Consider the following 22195-nt stretch of genomic DNA (forward strand, 5'->3'; position numbering starts at 1 on the left):
AAGGCAGTGCCTGCATTGCCAAGTGTTAAGTGTTTTTGTTTTTCAAAGAGCCATGGAGCACTGAAGTGACCGGCTTTCTTTGATGTTTGGACCTTGAATAAAGGTATACTTTGTTTGTTTTAGATTATTTTCCTGTTCATTTCAGAAACTTCCTCACAATCTTTAGTACTGCAATGTGTAAAGCACTAGGTGCCTGATTTGCAAGGCAGCTTTGCTGATCTTGTAGTAAGTAGTTCGTCCAAAGGAACCATTAACACATTCAGTATTTGCTCCCTCAGATAACAAACTCATGTTGTGAGTGCTGTCAAAAATGGCGTCAAAACAGAGCCACTCACAAAGAAGAGGCAGCTACTGACATACTGTGGGGAACCATGAGGACCAGAAGGAGAGAAGAATAGAATGCCTTGCTTAAATTCCTTTACAGCTATAGTATGTTGGAGAAGGGCCTGGCTGGCTGGCTGGCTTGGTAGAAATCCTGAACAGAGACACTCCTAGTAGGAGGTGTTTCAACTGGGCCTGGGTGATGTATAGCGGCTTCACCCAGCAGCATATCGCAAGTGAAACTAACTCTGCTTCTGAGTCCCTCTGCTACCAGTGCCACTTTCAACATTGAGCCGCTGGTAGCAGAGGGACTCAGGAACAGCGGTGGTTTCACCCGCGCTATACTGCCGGGTGAAGCCACCATTGTCCTGCCCCTTATACTGCAGAGAGAGGAGCAAGCTGTATCACTGGGCCCGATACAACTTGTTCCTCCCTCGACTTTTTTAAACTTCTTCTGCCCTAGCTCTCTCAGCTGTGGAGTGGGGGCCGTTTAATGCTCAGCTGAGCCATGCAAAGAAGCTCTGAGGTCCCTCTGACTAGACAAAGTCAAATCCAGTTATATTCTATAAGTATATTTTTTCACTGCTCTAACCCATTAGTCTTCAAAAGAACTCAGTGGCTTAAGCGTAGTTCCCAGATTCTCCATCCAGGTAGCTTTTAAGACTGGGCCTGCTCATTTCAATGTACATAATTACTCATTTGTTTCCAAGATAGATGCATCAAATAGCATAGTTGTGGGGAAGAGGCCCCTCCCTCCCTCCCTGCACCTGTAATGAGGCCTTCACAGCTGTTTGAAGACGCTGGTGGCTTGAAGGGGGAAGTTGGGTAGCTGAAATTTCTGCCCCACCCACAAAGTGGAGTCTTTCCATATTAGCATATGGTGTAGTTGCCACACAGTGGGGGTGGAGCTTCTGCCCAAAGCAAAAGACAACAATGCATTGGGTGTGCATTTGCACTAATGTGGCTGAAGCTACCTCCAGAGTTGCTGTCTTTTAGCCTCATAGTCTGCACACACTGACACCGTGATGCTCCTTCCTGTGTTGTCTCCCCTTCCTCCACACTCCAGACAGAAATTACTACTGCCCCAAGGCTACCAAAATGTAGTAAGAAGCACATTCATGCATTCAAATATTGTCTAAGCTATTGGTTCAGACACTTTATTGTGCATTGGAATGCACACATAAAATGTTAACCTGCAGATCAGTATTCTTCCAAATTGGGTCAGAACTTGTTCTGACACAATCCTTAACGCATGGGAGGAATGTTCCAGTTCACTAGAGAAGGTGTGCCTAACTGGGAGTTCTTGTAATCACATCATCACTTTGGTTTTTGAGCTTTAAGGAAGCCTTCTATTACTCATTGACCTTGAAGATCTTTCCTTTAATGGTTTTATCAGAGCAAATGCTAGTCTAGTTTATTATTTACGTATTGTCTGAGCAGTTCTGGGCCTGTGCTTTTTACAAGTGTGCATGGAGCAAAGTGTTCGTATAAACTATAAAGACATTGCTCATCAGTGTAGATTCTTTTTAGCTGGTGAAAGACAAGCTTGCATGATGTGTCAGTGCCCAGCAAAACTATTACATTTGATACTTTCCCCTATTAAAAGCAGTAGTATTGCAAATGTCTGCTACCTAATGAAAAGGTCATCTGTGTACAGTATGTAAATATGGATAGAGCTAATAAAGGACCCCATTTATCTCTGTGTTGCAACTTCTGAAATTGGAAAATATATTTGAAATTTCTGCAATACAAAAGTAAGAAGCATGGGGGGAGGGGAATCTCATATCAGGAGGGGATTCCAGTCAGAGAACGTGTAGGTAAAGATATGCACCTGCCTAATAAGGAATACAGAGTGAATGTCTTCATGCAGGATGGAATTCTGTTGCTCTTCTGCAGGAAGTTTCATGTACCCAGATGTGTTTAGGCATTTTGTCTCTGGTCCATGCAGCAGGAAGCCTATTTTGCAAATAATTCTTGCAGCATGCACACCTCTCAGAATATATAGACACAATTCTCCCAAGCAACATGGTGTTTGTATGGAATTTCCTACGCAGAAGCAATGTCCGGGTAGCAGTGACCTATGTAAAACAGCTGTCATCTTTAGATTACTTGTTTGTAACGTTCCAACTTGGGGCTAGGAAAACTGTAGTGTGGAGTTGAGCTCAAAGTAGCGGAACTGAATGGCTCTTATGTTCTGATAATTAAAGTGCAAACTCCCTGTGCAAACTTACTACTGTTTTCTTGAAAGATTGCCCCGCTCTATGATGATACATCGTTTGATTTCTTCCTTTGTTCACATACTTTTATGACTCAGTAAAGATATAGGGTATGGGGAGTAAAAAACCTGGAAACATTCAATGCTGCAGCGCTGCTGAAGCCAGGAAGTTATAAACTGTTGCAGAAAATTGGATGGGAGGCCCCTGGCAGCTCCATGTAAAATCTAAAAATGATGAAGACATTGTGGATGTCGGAGGGGCAACAAAAGCCTTGACAGAAAGATTGAACTGGACTGGGGCAGAAACTGGAGAATTTTGAAAGTAGAGGGAGAGTTCTTTGGGCAGTTGGGCTTCAAGCTTCTGAAAGGCTTCATGCACTAGCCAGATGACAGAACCTTAGTCAAAGGGTCATCATGAAGTTTGCCTTCACCTGCTCATTGACTCTGTGTGTGTTTCTCTTACAGGTACCAAGACTAGCAACAATGAATCTGGTGTGAAGGATTGGTGACTGCACGGCTCTGTTTAGCTTGCTGGGCCCTGGATCTCTTTTCTGGCTACAACGGAGTACTTGGCACGTGCTGAGAGAATGACTCTTGGATTTATACAGCTGTCCCCAATACTGGGGAGGACTTTGCTAGTGCTGATGGTGACTACTACTGTTAAGTGCCATTGGCCTAGTGAGGCCTCAGAAGTTGTACGGGACTGGGAAAACCAGTTAGAGGCCTCCATGCATTCAGTGCTTTCGGATCTCCGAGAGAATGTGCCAGCGGTGGTGGGGATTCCTGACAGCTCTGCTGTAGTGGGTCGTTCCTTCAGAGTCACCATCCCAACAGAACTAATAGCTTCTAATGGCGAAATTATCCAGGTGAGAACTTGGGGCTGTAATATCTTCTGCCGTGTATTTACTTCTATCTCTCTAGTCTTTGTCTTCTCTCTCTCCTCAATGGGTGTGCTTAGAAATTGACTTTTACATCCAAATGTCACAGAGACTAAGATCAGGATAAGTATCTACTATACTAATTTGTCTAACATGATCCTATTTTGAAATCTGGGTTGACTTTTCATGGAATTTGAAACTTGATGCTAGGGGAAGAGAACTTGTCATAAACACGCTCCAAGCATAGTCACTTTCCTAGGCATAAAATTTTTGCATTCCTTTTCTGACTTCGGTAGGAACAGGCATCCATGATGTACTTTCCTGGCCTTAGGATGCTACAGAGGCTGCCAGACCCAGCTTTAATTTGTTAGTTGTATTATAATTATTGATATTTTTTATTAACATTTTATTTTTAAATGTAATCTTATTGTTTATTTATGAATCACTTTCCATGAGACACCCCAAAGCAATTTGCAATATAATAAAAACATGTGCAAAACACACACACACACACAAACACCTTAAAAGCAATTATTTTTATAAGGACGGTTTAAAAAGCAACAGCACATACAGTGGTACCTTGGTTTGCAACTGCTTTGGATTACAACCGTTTTGGATTACAACCACGCCAAACCTGGAAGTGCATGTCCCTTTTTTTGGATCACAACCCATTTTTTTTGGATTACAGCCCTTTGGGGGGGGGGGAGGCTCCATTGGCAAAAGTGTGCCTTGGGTTACAACCTGTTTTGGTTTACAACCGGACCTACAGAACGGATTATGGTTGCAAACCAAGGTACCACTGTATATCAAACAATTCAAAAACAGATAGCAACCGAGATAAAGATTTCAGAAGGCTTATTGAAAGAGGAATCATAGAATTGTAGAGTTGGAAGGGGTCCCAAGGGTCATCTAATCCAAACAACTGTCATGCAGGAATCTCAACCAATTCATACATGATAGATGGACACCCAACCCCTGCTTAAAAACTTCTAAAACTTCACATGCTATGTGAGGCTTTGTACACCCATACCACCACCTTGAACTTAGCCTAGTAGATAACTGGCAAGCTATGTAATTCTTTCAGCACTGGCATAATATTCTGCCCTGGTGAGCAGTCAAGCCATTCTGCACCAGTTGCAGCTTCTAAGTCAGTCTATCTATCAGTCAAACCTGATAAAAAAGGCACTGTTAACCATCCAGGTCACCTGGGCCTCTAGCAACAGACAGAAAGACTATAAACCTGCTCCTTCTGTATAGCCCCATTCAAAGTAAGCAATTAATCAGTTATCCAGACTTGGAACTGCTCTCACACAGTGCCTCCATCTTGAAAGGATTAGTTTATTGGCCCTCACCTAGCCCACCACTGAGTCCAGGGCTTGCATGGCCTGTCACAATTCAAATGTTTCAGACAAATAATGTATCATTTCTCCAATTGGAGAGGTAGCTGTGGTAGTGATGTGAAACTTGCTGTTCTGGGGGAAAGTGTCGCAGTGCCTAAAGAGATAAATTCTGTCACTAGTCAGCCAGCCTAACCAACAGCTTTTCAGCCAAAAAGTTGAGGCTGTATTAGAAAGAACCTAGAATCATTTATGGGATACAAGGCCTGTAAATAATCAGGAAGTACTTGCTGACTTTGCACTCCTTCCTGCCCCTTCTTCCTTGTTTTTAGTTAAGGAACCACTTTTTTATTTCTATTAAAAAAAACACATTTAAATGCAATAAAAGCAGTGAAAGAGCCACAAAACAGCACAGGGAAAAACCCGAATACAGTGGTACCTCGGGTTACATACGCTTCAGGTTACACACTCCGCTAACCCAGAAATAGTGCTTCAGGTTAAGAACTTTGCTTCAGGATAAGAACAGAAATCAGGATCCGGTGGTGCGGCGGCAGCAGGAGACTCCATTAGCTAAAGTGGTGCTTCAGGTTAAGAACAGTTTCAGGTTAAGAACGGACCTCCAGAATGAATTAAGTACTTAACCCGAGGTACCACTGTACAGCAAACACAAAAATTTAACCACAGCAATTTGTACCAGAAAGGTAGCAACCATTTATTGCCCAAAAGCATTCCCCCAAAGGGAGGTTTGGACCATCTTGTCACTTGCTTGTCTTTGTGTTGAAAGAGCCTGTGTCTTTGGGTGGAGGACGGAAACAAGGCATATATGAGTAATTGACTGCACTGGGATTGTGGAGAGTATGCAGAAAGTGTTAGTTAAAGGGTTAGTCAAAGATGTAGTCCCCCTTGCTGGAACCTCTCAAACAGAGATAATTCAGAGGTGATCATAACTTTTTTTGTGCCCTGTGCTTTAAAAAAGGTTCTTGGCATGTAGTCAACTGTCTGGTTGCCAGGCCTCAACATGGGCTGGCAAAAAGAGATATCATTCATACCCATGCTCATTCTTTTATATCTTGAAAGATGTGTAGCTTAGTTACTGAGGCTTCGTTCTCAGTTTTTGTGCAGGTTTTTGTGCAAGTTTTTGTGCAAGAACTGCTTTGCTATCCTGTGCTGAAACTAGTGCTTTGCTAGCAACATTGTTGACATGGTACATTCATAGAAAGCCAGATGGGTGTTGCCTTACACAGCTTGAAGGTCAAGAGAAAGTGATAGGTACTGATAACTGAAAGTAAGGCGCAAGAATCTGCTTGTAATCTGTTAAGTAGTTCCCAAACTGTAAGAGCAGTTGTAGTCCTGCTTCCCTTTTAGGATATTTAGTTTTAATCACTAAGATGCTCAGAGATCTTGAGATGCAACTTATTTTAGGCAATGCCAGAGGTGTGTTGAGCTTGGACAACCTCAGAGGATTCACAAGACCTACAGAACTACAGGCTGAATTTCAGTGCAGGATAAAGGCAGCCTGACATCTTCTCAAAAGAAGAAATCGTATCCTGCCCAAACTTGCTATGCTGACTGTGCTAAACGGCCAACATATGCTTGGAAATGTGCGGAATTATTTTATTCACCTTGCTTTATGCAGCATCTATAGGATTTAAAAACCAGGAGGACTAATAACAGTTATGGCCTGTAATCTGCATAATACAGGCCATTGAAATTTACTCAGTAACTGAATTAGTAATCAGCATAATTTGCTCTTCTATTTTACAAAAGACTGCTTTTCACTTAAAATCACGGGGTAAAAAAACCCCAAACTACTTCCATTTTTGGTTAATCAGCCTCATGCCCAAGTTTATGCCTTATTTTGCAGTCTTATTTCTGACATCCGTGACCTGATACGTGCCTCACCTAGTTTTTGGAGGAGGAAAACAATAAGAAAAAAAGATTCTGAACCCCAGAAGCCAGAACAACAAGAGGGATCTGGCTTCTGGGATAGCCTCTTGCTATTCTGGCTTCTGGGATAGCCGCGCACAACCTCTCCCGGGCAGCGGGAGAAAGGCTCCTCCAAGAGCGCTGAGCAGAGCCCCCCATGTGCATTCGCTCCATAAGACGCACACACATTTCCCCTTACTTTTTAGGAGGGGAAAAGTGCGTCTTATAGAGCAAAACATACGGTAGATTAGCTCTTTAGTGCTGAACACTTTGAATGGATGAATATACTTAATCCCCACAGTCTTATGACATCTAAACCTTTTGGGAAGTTCTGACATGTTGAGCTCTCCACACTTTTCTAGGATAGTATTTTCAGTGTTTGTTTTTTAGACATGTGAACCTTCAAATTGGATTTGTTACCTTAGATCTTTAAGCAAATACACAGAAATTACTTGCCCATAACAATTTCTTGTAGCCTCTTTGCCCCATCCATGTGGTATTAATTGTATTCTACCAGAATACAATACCAGAGGTATGAAAGGGAGAGAAAATAATCAGCACTTCTCTTTGCTTTACAAAAGCTTCTCTCCTTTGTCACCTGGAGGAGAGTCTTACTAACTGCAGGTCAGATAAATGTCTGTTTTCAAGCCTGCATTGTTTTGCCATCAAGGTCACAATGCCATTTTTAAATAGTTTCTTCTACCCTACATGAGCTTTAAGAACTGTGTTAGTCTTCTTGCCAAAAGGGTGCAGTGTAATACTTAAGGGACCAACAATAATTAGCAAATAATTACTCTACCTTTTTCTCTGGTCACACTGCTGAGTAAAATCTCAACAATTATTCTGCAGAGAAAAGTAGGTTCCTACTAAACAGAAGAGGCAATTATTGGGTATGTTGGTGGTGATCACTTTTGTTGAACACTCTTAAATGGAATCCCCCCTCCCCCCCAAAAAACATGCTAGGAATAGATAAACATTTGGCAGCAGGTGTTTCTGTAGCAATTGAATGAAGGACCAATCTGGATCTGCCTTGGAAGCTACACTAGTTAGGTTCTGTGACCTCCAACAAAATGGAAGTATGGGGAAGTATTTCCTTTGGAGATGGAATCTCCTTCCTTTCAGCCTCTCTGCAGTGCTGTACATACACATAACTGATACACAGATGGTGCCATGTCAGTGAATTGTCAAGAGCAAAACCAAATCCATTTAATCTTTGGTTAATTGTTGACTCCATTTAAATGGTGTTTTCTGTGACTGACGGACTAGTTGGCAATAAAGCTATGCAAAGCTGCTTTGCTTGCGCAGTCTGGAGACTTCTTTTCACAAGTCCAATAACTATCACCATCTGCTGGAGAGGCTTTTATTTAACAGGTTTATTTAACAGGTTTATTCTTATCGGATATTAAGGAGATTTCGTCCCACAAACAGGATCTGAGCAGTTTTGTTCGGAGAAACCAAACAGGCTCATTATCAGCTGTGAGTGGGGTCACATGGGCAGGGCTCTGTCCCTATTAATGCAATAGCTGCACTGTGAGAGACATTCTTCTGAGGCATTTGGATGTAGCAAGGAGTTGCCATCTATGCTGCATTTTTCTCTCCTGGCCTTCTGTTAAGAAGATTAACACATGGATTTCTAACTGAACATGAACTCAAGATTAGGGTCAATGTGGTGCAAAGAGCACTTTCCGTGAAAGCTTCAAGCTAATGCAGTGGGAGCACTTGGCAGGCTGCCTGCTAACTAATGGGTTGAGAATTGTGCATGCCTGGGTCTGTGGGAACCTAATGCTGTTTGCCGTACATAGTTTCAGTAACACCTGTGGACTCCCAGGATATAAAGGGATTGTCACAGAGGCATGTGCTAAGAGACTCAAAGAAGATCTTGTCCAGTTTTTCACTGGTGCAGTCATGTATGCCTCCCATTGTGACAGATTTTGGCCTTTTAGCTTCCAACTGTGGGTTCCACACTTGGAAGATATGACTCAGTCTAATTACAAACTTTTCACACTGACAGTTCCTTGTTTCTTGACGTTGCCACTCCTGAATAGTGTCCTCTAGCATTGAATTTTAAAGAAGGAGAAGATAACCAGTAAGTAATTGTATACATGGTCTGCGTGGCTTGGATGAAGGTCACTAGCAGAAGTTTTAATCCTCCTGCCAATTCAGCCATCAGAATATCTGCTGGCTGAGGAAATAGCAGCAAGTGGTGATTAGTTGGGAGTCCAAAGCATCAATATGCGCTTAGCATCTGGTGCAAATGTTGTATCATAGATTCTTTTTCCTTTGGCCTTTTGCTTGCAAAAAGGTCATGTGTGGAGAAGTGCCCTCTTTCAAAATTTGGCATTCTGCCCTGGACTGTGAGCAACAAAACGGAGAGCAGGATTCAGGCAACAGGTCCCTTGTTCAAGCACCCTGCTAGACTCTAGATTAAGCGAAATGTTTTCAGACCGGCAGCATTTCATCGGACAGTCAATGTTTTGCAGTGACCACCCAGTGAAATTACTGGCATGCCCTCTTGTCATATGAGAGAGGAAATGAGTTGTCCTCTGAATAGTTCCTTTATAATAAATATGGGCACATCTGGAAATGGAAGGCGTTACAGTGGGAGTGGCAGAATGGTATTAGATGGAGCAGCTGTTCAGAACTTTGCTGAGTTTTGAACAATGTGATCTCATAGAGAAGTTGTTTATTACAGACGCCAAAGACAAATGTCACTTCAAATACGGGTCATTTCCACATCTTTAAAATGGATCTTGCCGGGGTATGGTTAAATGTCTGGTATGCATAGTGGAAATATTCTAATTGCCCACTGATTATTCAGTGTTTCCATTTTCTCCAGTTGAATAGACTGAATGTTTTGAAACAAGAAATTAAAAAATGTGCCTTCAATTTAGCATCTGGGATGCAGTTCCACTGTTATACTATAACCAGGCATGTTCCTTACATTTTTTTCATTTTATCGTAACACACCTAGTTGTCTGTACTACTTAGTTAGTATTCTTGAGTGAGCCTCGTAGTTCCCTCTAGTGGTTACATTGGATGTCTAGAGGTTCAGATGCTTGACTGGTGTTCCTGGGTGGTCCCAGAAGAAGGCATACTGCAGAATGTTCACTGCATATCAAAAATAGCTTTCTCGAGGTCAGCATTTGATTTTATGCAGCTTTTGTCCTTATTTTCCAGGATAACAATCATAGTGCATCTTTTCTTCTTAAATTTCTGACCTTTGAATCTGACTCTCTTAAAATTCATGATCAATAAAATACAGCTTTGACTAATAGGTCCCAGATGGCTTGAAGTATGTTGCATTTAGGTCTTGAACAGATGCAAGGGAATTCTAATTCAAAGAATAATAATGAATTGATCGCTACAAAATGTAGTTGTGGCTACTGGTTTAGGTTTATTTTAATTTTAAAAAGGGAATATATAAACACATGGAGAATAGATCTCCCAATCAATATTAGAGCTTCCATATTCAAAAGTAGTTTATCTGATTGCCAGATGCTTGGACAAATGGTGGATGGTTAATTGCATCATGCCCTTGGAGTGAGTATCTTGAGCATTTGGTTAGCCAGTGTTAGAAAGAGTGCTGGGCCATGTAGACTTTTGATTTTACCCAGCAAGGGAGTTCTTTTGCTCCTAAATTTAGAATTGAAGCAATCTTCATGAGTTCTTGCAAAGTTTGCAATCTGCTTTTCATTCACTGACTATTCCTTGTTATGCTGAGAAGTCAAAACCAACATGGCTTCAGCATTCAAGCTTGTTCAGATGGTCAAATTTTCAACTGAACATTGCCTGTTTCAGTTGCCTCCATTGTTTGGGGAAGGTGGAGACGTAGCTTGACTCTTTGCTTAGAGCAGGGGTCAGCAACCTTTTTCAACTGTGGGCTGGTCCACCATCTCTCAGACCGTGTGGTGGGCCGGACTATATTTTGGAGGAAAAAAAGGAACAAATTCCTATGCCCCACAAATAACCCAGAGATGCATTTTAAATAAAAGCACACATTTTACTCATGTAAAAACACCAGGCAGGCCCCACAAATAACCCAGAGATGCATTTTAAATAAAAGCATACATTCTATTCATGTAAAAACACGCTGATTCTCGGACCATCCGCGGGCTGGATCTAGAAGGTGATTGGGCCGGATCCGGCCCCCCGGGCCTTAGTTTGCCTACCCATGATCTGTAGGTCAATCAACATCAAAACCCAAACATTTCCTGGAAATTATAAAACATACTTAAGCAGGCTTTCCGTACATTTTCCATTTTACTGCGCATTCACTCAGTTTGGAGAGGTCCTTTTCTTTTAATGACTGAACAATTGAGTATCATCAGCAAACTTGGCCACCTCACTACATCCGTTTTTCAGCTAAATCCAGTCAGGGTGAGGCATCTGCAGTCGAGACAAAAATCTTCTGAAAATCTTCAGGAATTAAAAAATTATTCTGAGGGGAAATATTAAATTATAGCGGTAGTATCCAGGATACTGGGTGTGGGGCTTGTAAATAATGGATTTCAGCATGAATATAAGCCCCAGAGATGGAGTAAAAATTAGTAAATTGGGCAGTGCACTGAAAGAAAGTAACAGATGTGCTGTGGATCCCAGAAACTGACAAGATCAAATCCATTCCAGAAGCAAGAAGTTGGCGTTGAGTTTTATAGATTGCAGGGGTGAAGGTGGTCTGTGATTAGGGTATTAATCTACTTTCAAGCATTTGTTGACACTAGGCATTACCTCATAAATAGCTTGATGGCAATTTTAGAAATCTAAATTGTTCTAAATCACTGTTGTTCCATTTGGAGTACAAATTACTTTTTTGCCATGAGTCATAGGAACATGATCATCTTCCATGAAAGCTGCTTGAGATATGCTTGTTTGTAATAATTGGAAACAAAAGCAGGCTTTTTCTTAGCATCCAAGGAGATATTTCTGTCTTGCATAAAATGGCAGAGTTCACAGACGTGCTGATGATAGTGGGCAGGCAGCGCTGAACATAACTGCTTCTCAAACTGAATTGCTTGAGGGTTTGAAATACAGGATAGCATTAATATCTGATAACCAAAAAAGTTACTTTGGGGGTATATTTGAGTCCAAGCTCTCCTGAGAATGCTCAGGGGACTGAATCTATCTCAGCACCTACTTCTGTCCTATTATCACAGTACCATTGAGAGTGTCTTAACCTATAGTGTATTATCGTGGTATGGGAGCAGCTCTGAAACGGATAAAAAAGCTTTACAGAGAATAATTAAAATTGCCCAGAATGTTATTGGGCTCCAACTACCAACCCTGGATGAGATCTTCACGTCTCGCACTTTGAAGAAGTCACACAATATCCTGAGAGATCCCACCCATCCTGCTCACAACTTCTTTGAACTGTTGCCTTCGGGCAGAAGATATAGGACAATGAAAACACGAACCACACGCCTTCTGAATAGTTTCTATCCAAGAGCTCTGATTGCACTAAATAATGATCTTAGGGCCAGTTGCAAGAAATAGCAAGCAGGAAGTAGGAAGGAATGAGATAGGTTTTAGGTTATGTTATGCCTTTAAATAGGTTATGTTATATTCTGGATTATGTTATGTTTTATAGATTATGTCTGAATAGGATGAGAATGTTGGAGATACGTGCAAATGTGTATGTGAACCCGGTCTTTGGGTGGGTGTTTGATTTTCGTTGTTGTGTATACTGTGTATATATGGACAATGACAATAAATTTATCTTATCTTATCTCTTATCTTAAACACTTACTGCTGCATCTACACACTGACATTCCTGCTTCTGACTTCACATAGCCGCTCTTCTGTATCAGACCCTCCCTGCAACTGCTTCCATGTTCTGCTTTGTGGTGCCTTCAGTTGTTAAGATCTAGGAATAAGCACCTCCCAGAAGTCGAACTCCAGCAGCAGCAAAGCTGTGGAGGAGAGGGAGTGTGAGTTTTCAATACACACATCTATTCAACCCTTTCCCAAGAAAATTGATCACTTTTATGAACTAAGATGCTTGCATTCAGTAATTAATTTCATTTATTTGGGTTACATTGTACCGTTCAAGGGGCTTACCCTTTACAATAGCAAGTAGCCCACTATTTCCTCTATTTAAGGTCTCATAGAGAGAGTGGGTGTGAGTGCAAGGTTCCAAATCACAAATAGAGCCAGCATATGTTCAGTAGGTTTCCCCTATACAGACAAGCTCCCCATTGCATGGATGGGGGGGCAGGGAGCATAGATGAGCAGGCTCAGCATGCACATCCCCACCCTCTCTCCATGCCGTCTTATTGGCATGGAAGAAATAATACTTAAAGGAGGAACTAATATGTCCCTCCTATTATTATTTTTTTGTTTTACTCCTAGAGTAACTTACATGGTAAAAAGGTAAAGGTCCCCTGAATGGTTAAGTCCAGTCAAAGGCGACTCTGGGGTTGCAGCGCTCATCTCGCTTTCAGGCTGTGGGAGCCGGCGTTTGTCCACAGACAGCTTTCCAGATCATGTGGCCAGCATGACTAAACCGCTTCTGGCACAATGGAACACCATGATGGAAGCCAGAGTGCACGGAAACACCATTTACCTTCCTGCCACAGCTGTACCTATTTATCTACTTGCACTTGCGTGCTTTCAAACTGCTAGGTAGGCAGGAGCTGGGGCAGAGCAACGAGAGCTCACCCCGTTGTGCGGATTTGAACTGCCAGCCTTCTGATTGGCAAGCCCAAGAGGCTCAGTGGTTTAGACCACAGCGCCATGAAACCAATACAAACCTAGATCAATAAAAATAGCAGTCACTTGAGCAGTAAAACCAGTAAATCAGAAAAAAATATATGAAAGGTTTCTTACAATGTCCCTTGCCCAGACCTTCCTAAAGTATGCACTTGGTGCCAAAAATAAAAAGGCAGCACCAAGCAAACTCTTGGAAGGGACCTCTGTAACAAGGTTTGAGTGTCTCGGGTTACCACTTCCCTTACTTCACTTGGCAGGGAACATGGAGTCGGGTCGCTGAGGCATTTCTGAATAGCTCATGCTCAAGAGGATGGTCTCTGGGGATGTCTACTTTGAATTGTGCTTGCATACGACCTGTAGCCAATGCTGCTGTTCCAAAGCTGGTATAATAGATTTCCTAAGTCTTGTTGCTTACTGTACCTAGGGCTTTTTATGCAATCAAAAGCAGGGAGGAAATATGCTTGTTAACAGTTGAACAAGTTTGTCTGCATGTCATCTCAGTGTGTGGCAGAAACAATGTCTTGAGGAGGAAGATGTAGGTTTGGTGACTTCACTAGACAACTGAATGGACGAAAGCAGAATGGTGACTGAGAGAGACAAAAATGCTTGGCTCTTTCTGGTGTAACTGACTAACCTGATTCTGTTGCATGGTGAACACTGCTATCTTTCAGTTAGTTCTTCGATAGCTTTCAAATATGCAAATAACACACTTTTCCAAGCCTCTGCTTTCTTGTTTTGAGAGGACTGTATCCTTCAAAAACAAACCCTTATTAGTTTGTGTTCAGAGCTATAAGTTTTCAGAAAATAATAATAATAATAATAATAATAATAATAATAATAATAATAATTTATTATTTGTACCCCGCCCATCTGGCTGGGTTTCCCCAGCCACTCTGAGCGGCTTCCAACAAAGATGAAAGATACACTAAAATGTCACATATTAAAAACTTCCCTGAACAGGGCTGCCTTCAGATGTCTTCTGAATGTCAGTTAGATGTTTATCGCTTTGACATTTGATGGGAGGGCGTTCCACAGGGCGGGTGCCACTGCCGAGAAGGCCCTCTGCCTGGTTCCCCGTAACTTGGCCTCTCGCAGTGAGGGAACCGCCAGAAGGCCCTCGGAGCTGGACCTCAGTGGCAGAACGATGGGGGAGGAGACGCTCCTTCAGATATACTGGACCGAGGCCGTTTAGGGCTTTAAAGGTCAGCACCAACACTTTGAATTGTGCTCGGAAACGTACTGGGAGCCAGTGTATGTCTTTCAAGACCGGTGTTATATGGTCTCGGCAGCCGCTCCCAGTCACCAGTCTAGCTGCCGCATTCTGGATTAGTTGTAGTTTCCGGGTCACCTTCAAAGGTAGCCCCACGTAGAGCGCATTGCAGTAGTCCAAGCGGGAGATAACCAGAGCATGTACCACTCTGGCGAGACAGTCTGCAGGCAGATAGGGTCTCAGCCTACGTACCAGATGGAGCTGGTAAACAGCTGCCCTGGATACAGATTTGACCTGTGCCTCCATGGACAGCTGTGAGTCCAAAATGATTCCCAGGCTGCGCACCTGGTCCTTCAGGGGCACAGTTACCCCATTCAGGACCAGGGAATCCTCCACACCTGCCTGCCTCCTGTCCCCCAAAAACAGTACTTCTGTCTTGTCAGGATTCAACCTCAATCTGTTAGCCGCCATCCATCCTCCAACCGCTTCCAGACACTCACACAGGACCTTCACTGCCTTCACTGGTTCTGATTTAAAAGAGAGGTAGAGCTGGGTATCATCCGCATACTGATGAACACCCAGCCCAAACCTCCTAATGATCTCTCCCAGTGGCTGCATGTAAATGTTGAAAAGCATGGGGGAGAGGACAGAACCCTGAGGCACCCCACAAGTGAGAGCCCAGGGGTCTGAACACTCATCCCCCACCACCACTTTCTGAACACGGCCCAGGAGGAAGGAGCGGAACCACTGTATGACAGTGCCCCCAGCTCCCAGCCCCTCAAGACGGTCCAGAAGGATGTTATGGTCGATGGTATCAAACGCTGCTGAGAGATCCAGCAGAACTAGGAAACAGCTCTCACCTTTGTCCCTAGCCCGCCGGAGATCATCAACCAGTGCGACCAAGGCAGTTTCAGTCCCATGATGAGGCATGAATCCCGACTGGAAGGGATCCAAATGGTCCGTTTCTTCCAGGCGTGCCTGGAGTTGTTCAGCAACCACTCGCTCAGTCACCTTGCCCAAGAATGGAAGATTTGAGACTGGGCGATAATTGGCCAACGTGGACGCATCTAAAGATGTTTTTTTAAGAAGCGGTTTAATAACCGCCTCTTTCAGCGTGTCTGGGAAGTATCCCTCACGGAGGGAAGCATTCACCACCCCACGAAGCCCATCGCCCAGTCCTTCCCGGCTAGCTTTTATAAGCCAGGATGGGCAAGGATCCAGGAGACAGGTGATTGGCTTCACTCGTCCAAGCAGCCTGTCCACATCCTCGGAGGTAACAGATTGGAATTGATCCCACACAACTTGACTAGACAGGACTCTAGCACTCTCCCGCCCCCGCCCTGCTCCCACGGTGGAGTCTACTTCTTCCCGAATCTGAGCGATTTTATCTGCAAAAAACTTTGCAAAATCATTTCAGGAGATCATGTGGCCCGTACTGGGCCCCGATGTCGCAGGTGGTTCCGCTAAATTGTGAACCACCTGAAAAAGTCTCCTGCTGCTGTTTTCTGCAGATGCAATAGAGGCGGCGAAGAAAGTCTTCTTCGCCGTCGCTATCACCACTTGGTAGGCTCGGCGTTGAGCTCTAACCTGCGTCCGGTCAGATTCGGAATGAGTTATCCGCCACCGGCGCTCTAGCCGTCTCAACGATTGTTTCATTGCCCTCAGATCCGTGGAAAACCACGGGGCCCTCCGGGCTCCATGCAATCGGAGAGGGCGCTTCGGAGCCAAACAGTCAATAGCCCTGGTTAACTCCACATTCCAGCAGGCCACCAGGGAATCAGCTGAAAGGCCATCAACATGGGATAAAGCATCCCCTACCACTCTCTGGAAACCATTTGGATCCATTAAGTGGTGGGGGCGGACCATCCGAATTGGTCCCACCTCCCTGCAGAGGGGATGGGTCGCAGAGAAGTCCAGTTGCACCAGGAAGTGATCTGACCATGGCACTTCTTTCGTTTTGCTTTTACTTAGTGTCAGATCACCAACATCCATAGAGGTAAACACCAGGTCCAAGGCATGTCCGCGGCTATGGGTTGGGCCAGACTTATTCAGGGACAGCCCCATGGAGGCCATGCTTTCCACGAAGTCCCGAGCGGCCCCTTGTAAGGTCGTGTCGGCATGGATGTTAAAATCCCCTAGGACGACCAAGCTAGGTGTCTCCAGGAGAACATCCGCCACAACCTGAAGCAGCTCGGGCAGGGAATCCTTGGTGCAGCGGGGAGGTTGGTACACCAAAAGGAATCCTGTACTGCCCCTATTGCCCAACTTCCAGAACATGCACTCGGAAAACTGGGTCTTCCTAATAGGACGCCTGATGCAAACTAATGACTTCCTAAAAATCACTGCAACCCCCCCCTCCCCGCCCACATGACCTGGGTTGCTGTGCGTAAGAGAAACCTGGTGGACAAGCAGCGGCAAGGACAGGCCCCTCTGCTTCATCCAACCAAGTCTCTGTTACACATGCCAGGTCAAGTCCTCCATCCATGATCAAGTCATGGATGGCAGTGGTCTTATGAATCATTGACCTGGCATTGCACAGCAACACTTTCAGGTCATGTGGGTATCCCTTGCTGATTCTAGTATCCATCCGGTCAGGACCAGACCCGGAGGCAACAAAATTAGCGGTAAAAGTCCTTTCTTAAAAGTAGCCAGCTGTATAGGAGTCTTGATATGATAATCTGAGAATCATGCAATCTGCCTAGGTTTTAGTGACCTGACTCTCTGCCTTTTAGCTTCTTTTCCCTTCCTGCCTCCTTTCATCTATCCATCTGTAGTCATCTTAGGCTTGAATATCTTTCTATTCTACTAAGATAGCATGGGGAGGCAATATCACAAACACAGCCATTCACTTTTTGGTAATTCATGTAGCCACTTGTCTGTACACACCGAAGTGAGGCTTTAACCATGGAATTTCTTCTAGATTCCACTACATATTCTGGCCAATATATGCAGTATGACTAGAAAAGTGTTTCTTGGGTTTATATTTGTATGTGACATCTTAGTAAAAAATACTGTGTTTGTCAAAGCCATAGTCTTGACTGCTTGCAAAGTCTACTATGTGTGACGATGCAATTACTGTATATGGGATTTGTTTGTTTGTGGAAATAGGCATTAACAAAATAATAGTCCCTTGACACACAGATGCATCTGAAGCACAGAGTGACAGCAGGATATTGGAGTAGATGGGCGGCTGGTCTGATCCTGCAGGGCTTTTCTTAAGTTCACAGCTGCAGCATTGGCGACATATTATGGAAAAACTAACCCTGGTTTACACTTTGGCAAAATTATGGTGCTAGAAAGTTATCTTGCACTTTTCACTATCTGAGAATTGGCTTTGTCTCCCATCTTCTTTGATTATCAGGGAAGGAGTAAAGAAGAGAAATTGAAATCTGTATATACTTAAATAGGCATAAATTGTCAGTGATCTGCTACTCTTGGGGCAAGGATGAGCAGTGAAACCCCTATTGAAAAGGGCACCAGTCCCATACATAAACAGTGTCTGGGTGCATAATCCATACTTGGTATTCTTTTTACTTGCATTTGCCTTTTGGAGCTCAGTTCCATAAACTGCACCGGTAGTGGTTGGCTTGTTTGAGATTCTGTCCAGAGGTATACATATTATAGTCATGTTTGTGTGGATGCTGCAGGGAAACGTACAGTGTGGTTGTCGTAAAGGTCTGGTGTTAGAATTTTGGACTGCATGTCTCCTTTTTGAAGTTAGAGGCCCTAATACTATACTACATAGTATGAAATGCACTTAAAGAAGCTAGAGTTAACTTTATTTCCTGAACTCTAGTGTGAGGAAGTTCTGCAAAGCTGCTTTAGTTTTATGAGGGAAGCAACATACTGTTGCTTCATTCCTGTTTAGCATCATGCGGGAAATATTACTCATCTTTGTCCCTCAAATTTGAATACTTCTTTAAAATAGTAATAATCAGCTGAAGCAGAAATAAGTTTGTTGTTGTTGTCATTTTTATTTATCTATTTATTTATTGGCTTTATTATTCAATTAGAAATTGAAGGTCTGTATCTGTCTTTGATCCAGTTCACATGTAACACTAGATACCTGCAAATCGTAGTTCCTTTCTTGTTCTCAACTATTGTATTGGGCTGGGTTAGTACCAAAGTGCTCCCCCCCAAAAAAAATCATTTGCACCCCTCAAGTGATAATATTAATACTTGGAAACCATGGGGGATTCATTCTCCTAGTATTCAGCTTTAGTGCCCACAGGGGACTCTGCCAGCTTTCATTGGCTTTCTTGCTTCTGTTTCCCGAAGTCTGTCACAGATAAAAGGCAGAGTAGAGCTCCAGCGGCAATGGAGAGTTTCAGATCTAAGGATGTAAGATATGCACTGGGAAGACTTTGCCTCGGCAATTCACTAGTTGGCCTCACTCAAATCACTGCTGTTGACCACCACCACCACAACATGCCCTTTACCCTAAGGTCCCAGGGCAGGGTACAATTTAAAATAGAACAGTAAAACGTTTTAAGAACTTATAATTACAGAAAATACAGTAGTGTGGATAGTAGCAATACTGGCTTACATTTGATACCCACTGTAAAAACTAAGAAGCTTCACATATATTATTGAAATATACAAAAAGTGCTGTAAAGATGCCAAGTATAAAATCTTTCTATGCAGTATCACCTCGAGACTTAACTACATGTCTGCTTATGAGTCAGGCATATCAAATTCTCGTCCTTTCATCCTTCCACCTAGTTTCTAAAATGATAGCCATTTAAAATCTGTCCAGTACTGTGTCTCTTCAGTTGGCAATGTGATTTTGACAGAATTGAATACAAGCATTACCTCAGTAAGGTTTAAAGTTGCAGTAAGGAAGTGTGAAATATTCTATAAGCACTTCCACATATGGTACCTTGACAAGGTAAAGAGGCTTATATTTAAGGTGTGGCTCACACTGTCTGACTGCTGGCCTCGGCTGTCATCCTGCCAAACTGGAGTTTACTCTTGCTGAAGAACGTTAAGGTGGCAAAATTTGGGCAGTTTTGTTCTGCATTCCTTGCTTTGTTGAACTGATTCAGTGACTGCAGTGAACAAAAGAGGAAGAAGGCACATGGTTGAAACATTTCTAGAATTGGGCATACACTTTGAAATTTCTCCTTACTTAAAAATCCATGGTAATAGTGGTTGTGAGTAATAATAATAATAACAACAATGACAATAATAATTTTAAAGGCATTTCTTAAAATGGATTTTTTTAAAAAAACATGAATCCTCAAAAGGGAGCAGTATATTCAGCACTTAGCTGATACTATCCCCTGACGGAAGATGTTCTCAGTGGGGCTGCCTTGCTGTGATATCACAGAATGTTCACAAACACTTTTAACTCCTCAAGAGAAAGCTGTTAATATAAAGGACCCAAGACAGAAGGAGCTAGCATAGATAGCATTTTGCTTACTGAGATGTTTGCACCTCCAGGTGGTTGGCAGTATTTGTAGAAAAACGGGGAATGATCTGGCCAGAAGTAAACATTTTTTTAACTCATGAATTTTAGCATTTGCTTAATTCTCCCATTGATGTCAGTGGGACAAAAGTGTTACACTCAGGCTGCAACCTGCTTTTATAGAGTAAAATGAAAATGGCTTTCTTCTGGGTAGACACATAAAGGATTGCACTGTAAGTTTTCTGAGAAAACGAACTTTTCCATTCACCTATCTGTGGTATTCATCTTTTTTCTTATCTTACCTTGTTAACACACCACTTACCAAAAATAAAATCAAAACTGCTGGTCTCAATCAGCTTATCTAAATTAAATCTAAACCATTATCTATTGTAGTGATTCATGTAATTTTTCTCCAAAAAAAGTATTTAATTGTTCCTTTTGTAAAATGTGTTTGTGTGTTGTATAATGTTGTTGATATTGAAATGTAATTGTTTCCTCAACTTTAGCTGTTCTGAGGGCTAAACAATACTTGCAATTTGCCAGAATGAGAGAGTATTTTCATAATTTAGGCTCCGTTTGCATGTATCACATTAGTTAAATGTGAACCATCTTAAGGCAGATACAACTGAGTTACTATTATTTACATTGAATATTTCCCCGGAATATGACTGTACAGTCTGAAACAAGTTGGGATATCTATCTATTACGGAAGTAGTATTTTTTTCGTTCACCTATTTTTTCTGTTCACCTATTATGTTTCCCCTTTTGCTTCCTTTTTTTTTAAGAGGAGGGAGGTACAGTACATATGCAATGGATCCATTTTGGCTGTATGGCGGCCGAGTATAAATTTGAGTTTTGGCAAATCATGAAATATATATGAATTCTACAGACCTTTAGAAAAACAAAAATGTCTTTTACTCTGAGAGCTTAATCACAGCTGTGTACTAGACTGCAGCAAAGTCATTTGGAACTGTACCTAGAAAGACCCAGATTCTAGTCATGGGCTCAGAATACCTTGGAATGCAAAAAACAAAACCCCAATAAAACAATTTAAAAATACATTGGAATGCAAAAAAAACCCAAACCTCAATAAAATAAGAAGACCCTGTTGTTGGATACAGTTTCTAGACACCAAATCAACATTACTACTTATTTTAAAATATTATTTTAATATTGAAGGTGCACCATGCACTGTAAAGATCACAGATAGAGCAGTCATAAAATGTTTTGCTGCCTGAAATGGAACCAAAATGGTGCCGCTGCCTCCTTCTAGGCAGGTTGGTTGCTGGGACTCTCTTGGTTTCAAAGCGTACAGGAATTCGCACAGAAATAGATTTTATATAGTTTTCCCATCTATTTTGAAGAAGGAACACTCAGCTTGGCATGCTATCAGATAGTTACTCTGATAACAAATGGCTATAGATAAAGCAGGATCCCAGTGAACATACAGTCTGCTAACTGATATTTTGGATCCCATGGCTTCCCATGAAACTAACAGAAGTATACAGGTTTCATCCATGCCTCTTTTACTTCCTTCCTTCCTATCCACAACAAGAAATACAGGATTATAACCGAAAGCTATATAATTGGGGGGAAATGGAAGAAATGAGGAACAGGAATCAAAGAGGAGGAACTCGGTGCAGTGCCCTCTAATAAGATCCTTTTTGACATATGGGAGTGCTTTTTTCTTTTCTTTTTTCTTACATTAAGTTTCCACTTCTTAAAGTAGGCCAGAGGATTTTGAGTATACATTCATATATGTAATTGGACTCTGAGAACTAACCGCTGCCGCATGTCATGCAACAGAGTTACTTATGAGAAAGTATATAATCAAGTGTTCTGTTCCTGAATACAAAGGTCTCAGGAGACCTTAGTACACTTGAATCCTTAACTGGTGTCCTTAAGTTTCTGAAAAACTTTTTCTAGAGTTTTTCAATTATGTATATTTGAAGCAATAAAGTTGGTCTAACAGAACCACCAGCAGGAACCTTAAAAAGGGACTCTTATTTGTTCTTTCTGGCTCCTGGTGGCCCTTTGGCACAGTACGTATCTTTCCACTTTTCTAGTAGAACGTTGTGTTCGCTCTTGTTGCCCTAATGAAAATGGCTAGGCATACTGTAAAGAAGCAGTGAAAAATCAGGGTCCTCTGTCTACATTGGAACACACTAGACACACTGAGTGCACGACTTTGATCAT

At 42.4% G+C, this 22195-nt stretch overlaps 1 protein-coding gene across 2 annotated transcripts in view; it reads left to right on the forward strand.

Annotated features, from left to right (window-relative positions):
- Positions 1 to 22195, forward strand: part of DAG1 (dystroglycan 1) — a 64177-nt gene that overhangs the window by 36415 nt on the left and 5567 nt on the right. For both annotated transcript variants that reach the window (XM_053377328.1, XM_053377329.1), the window contains exon 2: positions 3002 to 3402. In XM_053377328.1, coding sequence (XP_053233303.1) covers positions 3124 to 3402 — 279 coding nt within the window. In that variant the 5' untranslated portion in view covers positions 3002 to 3123. The remainder of the gene's footprint in view (positions 1 to 3001; positions 3403 to 22195) is intronic.

The sequence above is a fragment of the Podarcis raffonei genome, chromosome 2 (assembly GCF_027172205.1).
Source record: "Podarcis raffonei isolate rPodRaf1 chromosome 2, rPodRaf1.pri, whole genome shotgun sequence".
Taxonomy (NCBI): domain Eukaryota; kingdom Metazoa; phylum Chordata; class Lepidosauria; order Squamata; family Lacertidae; genus Podarcis; species Podarcis raffonei.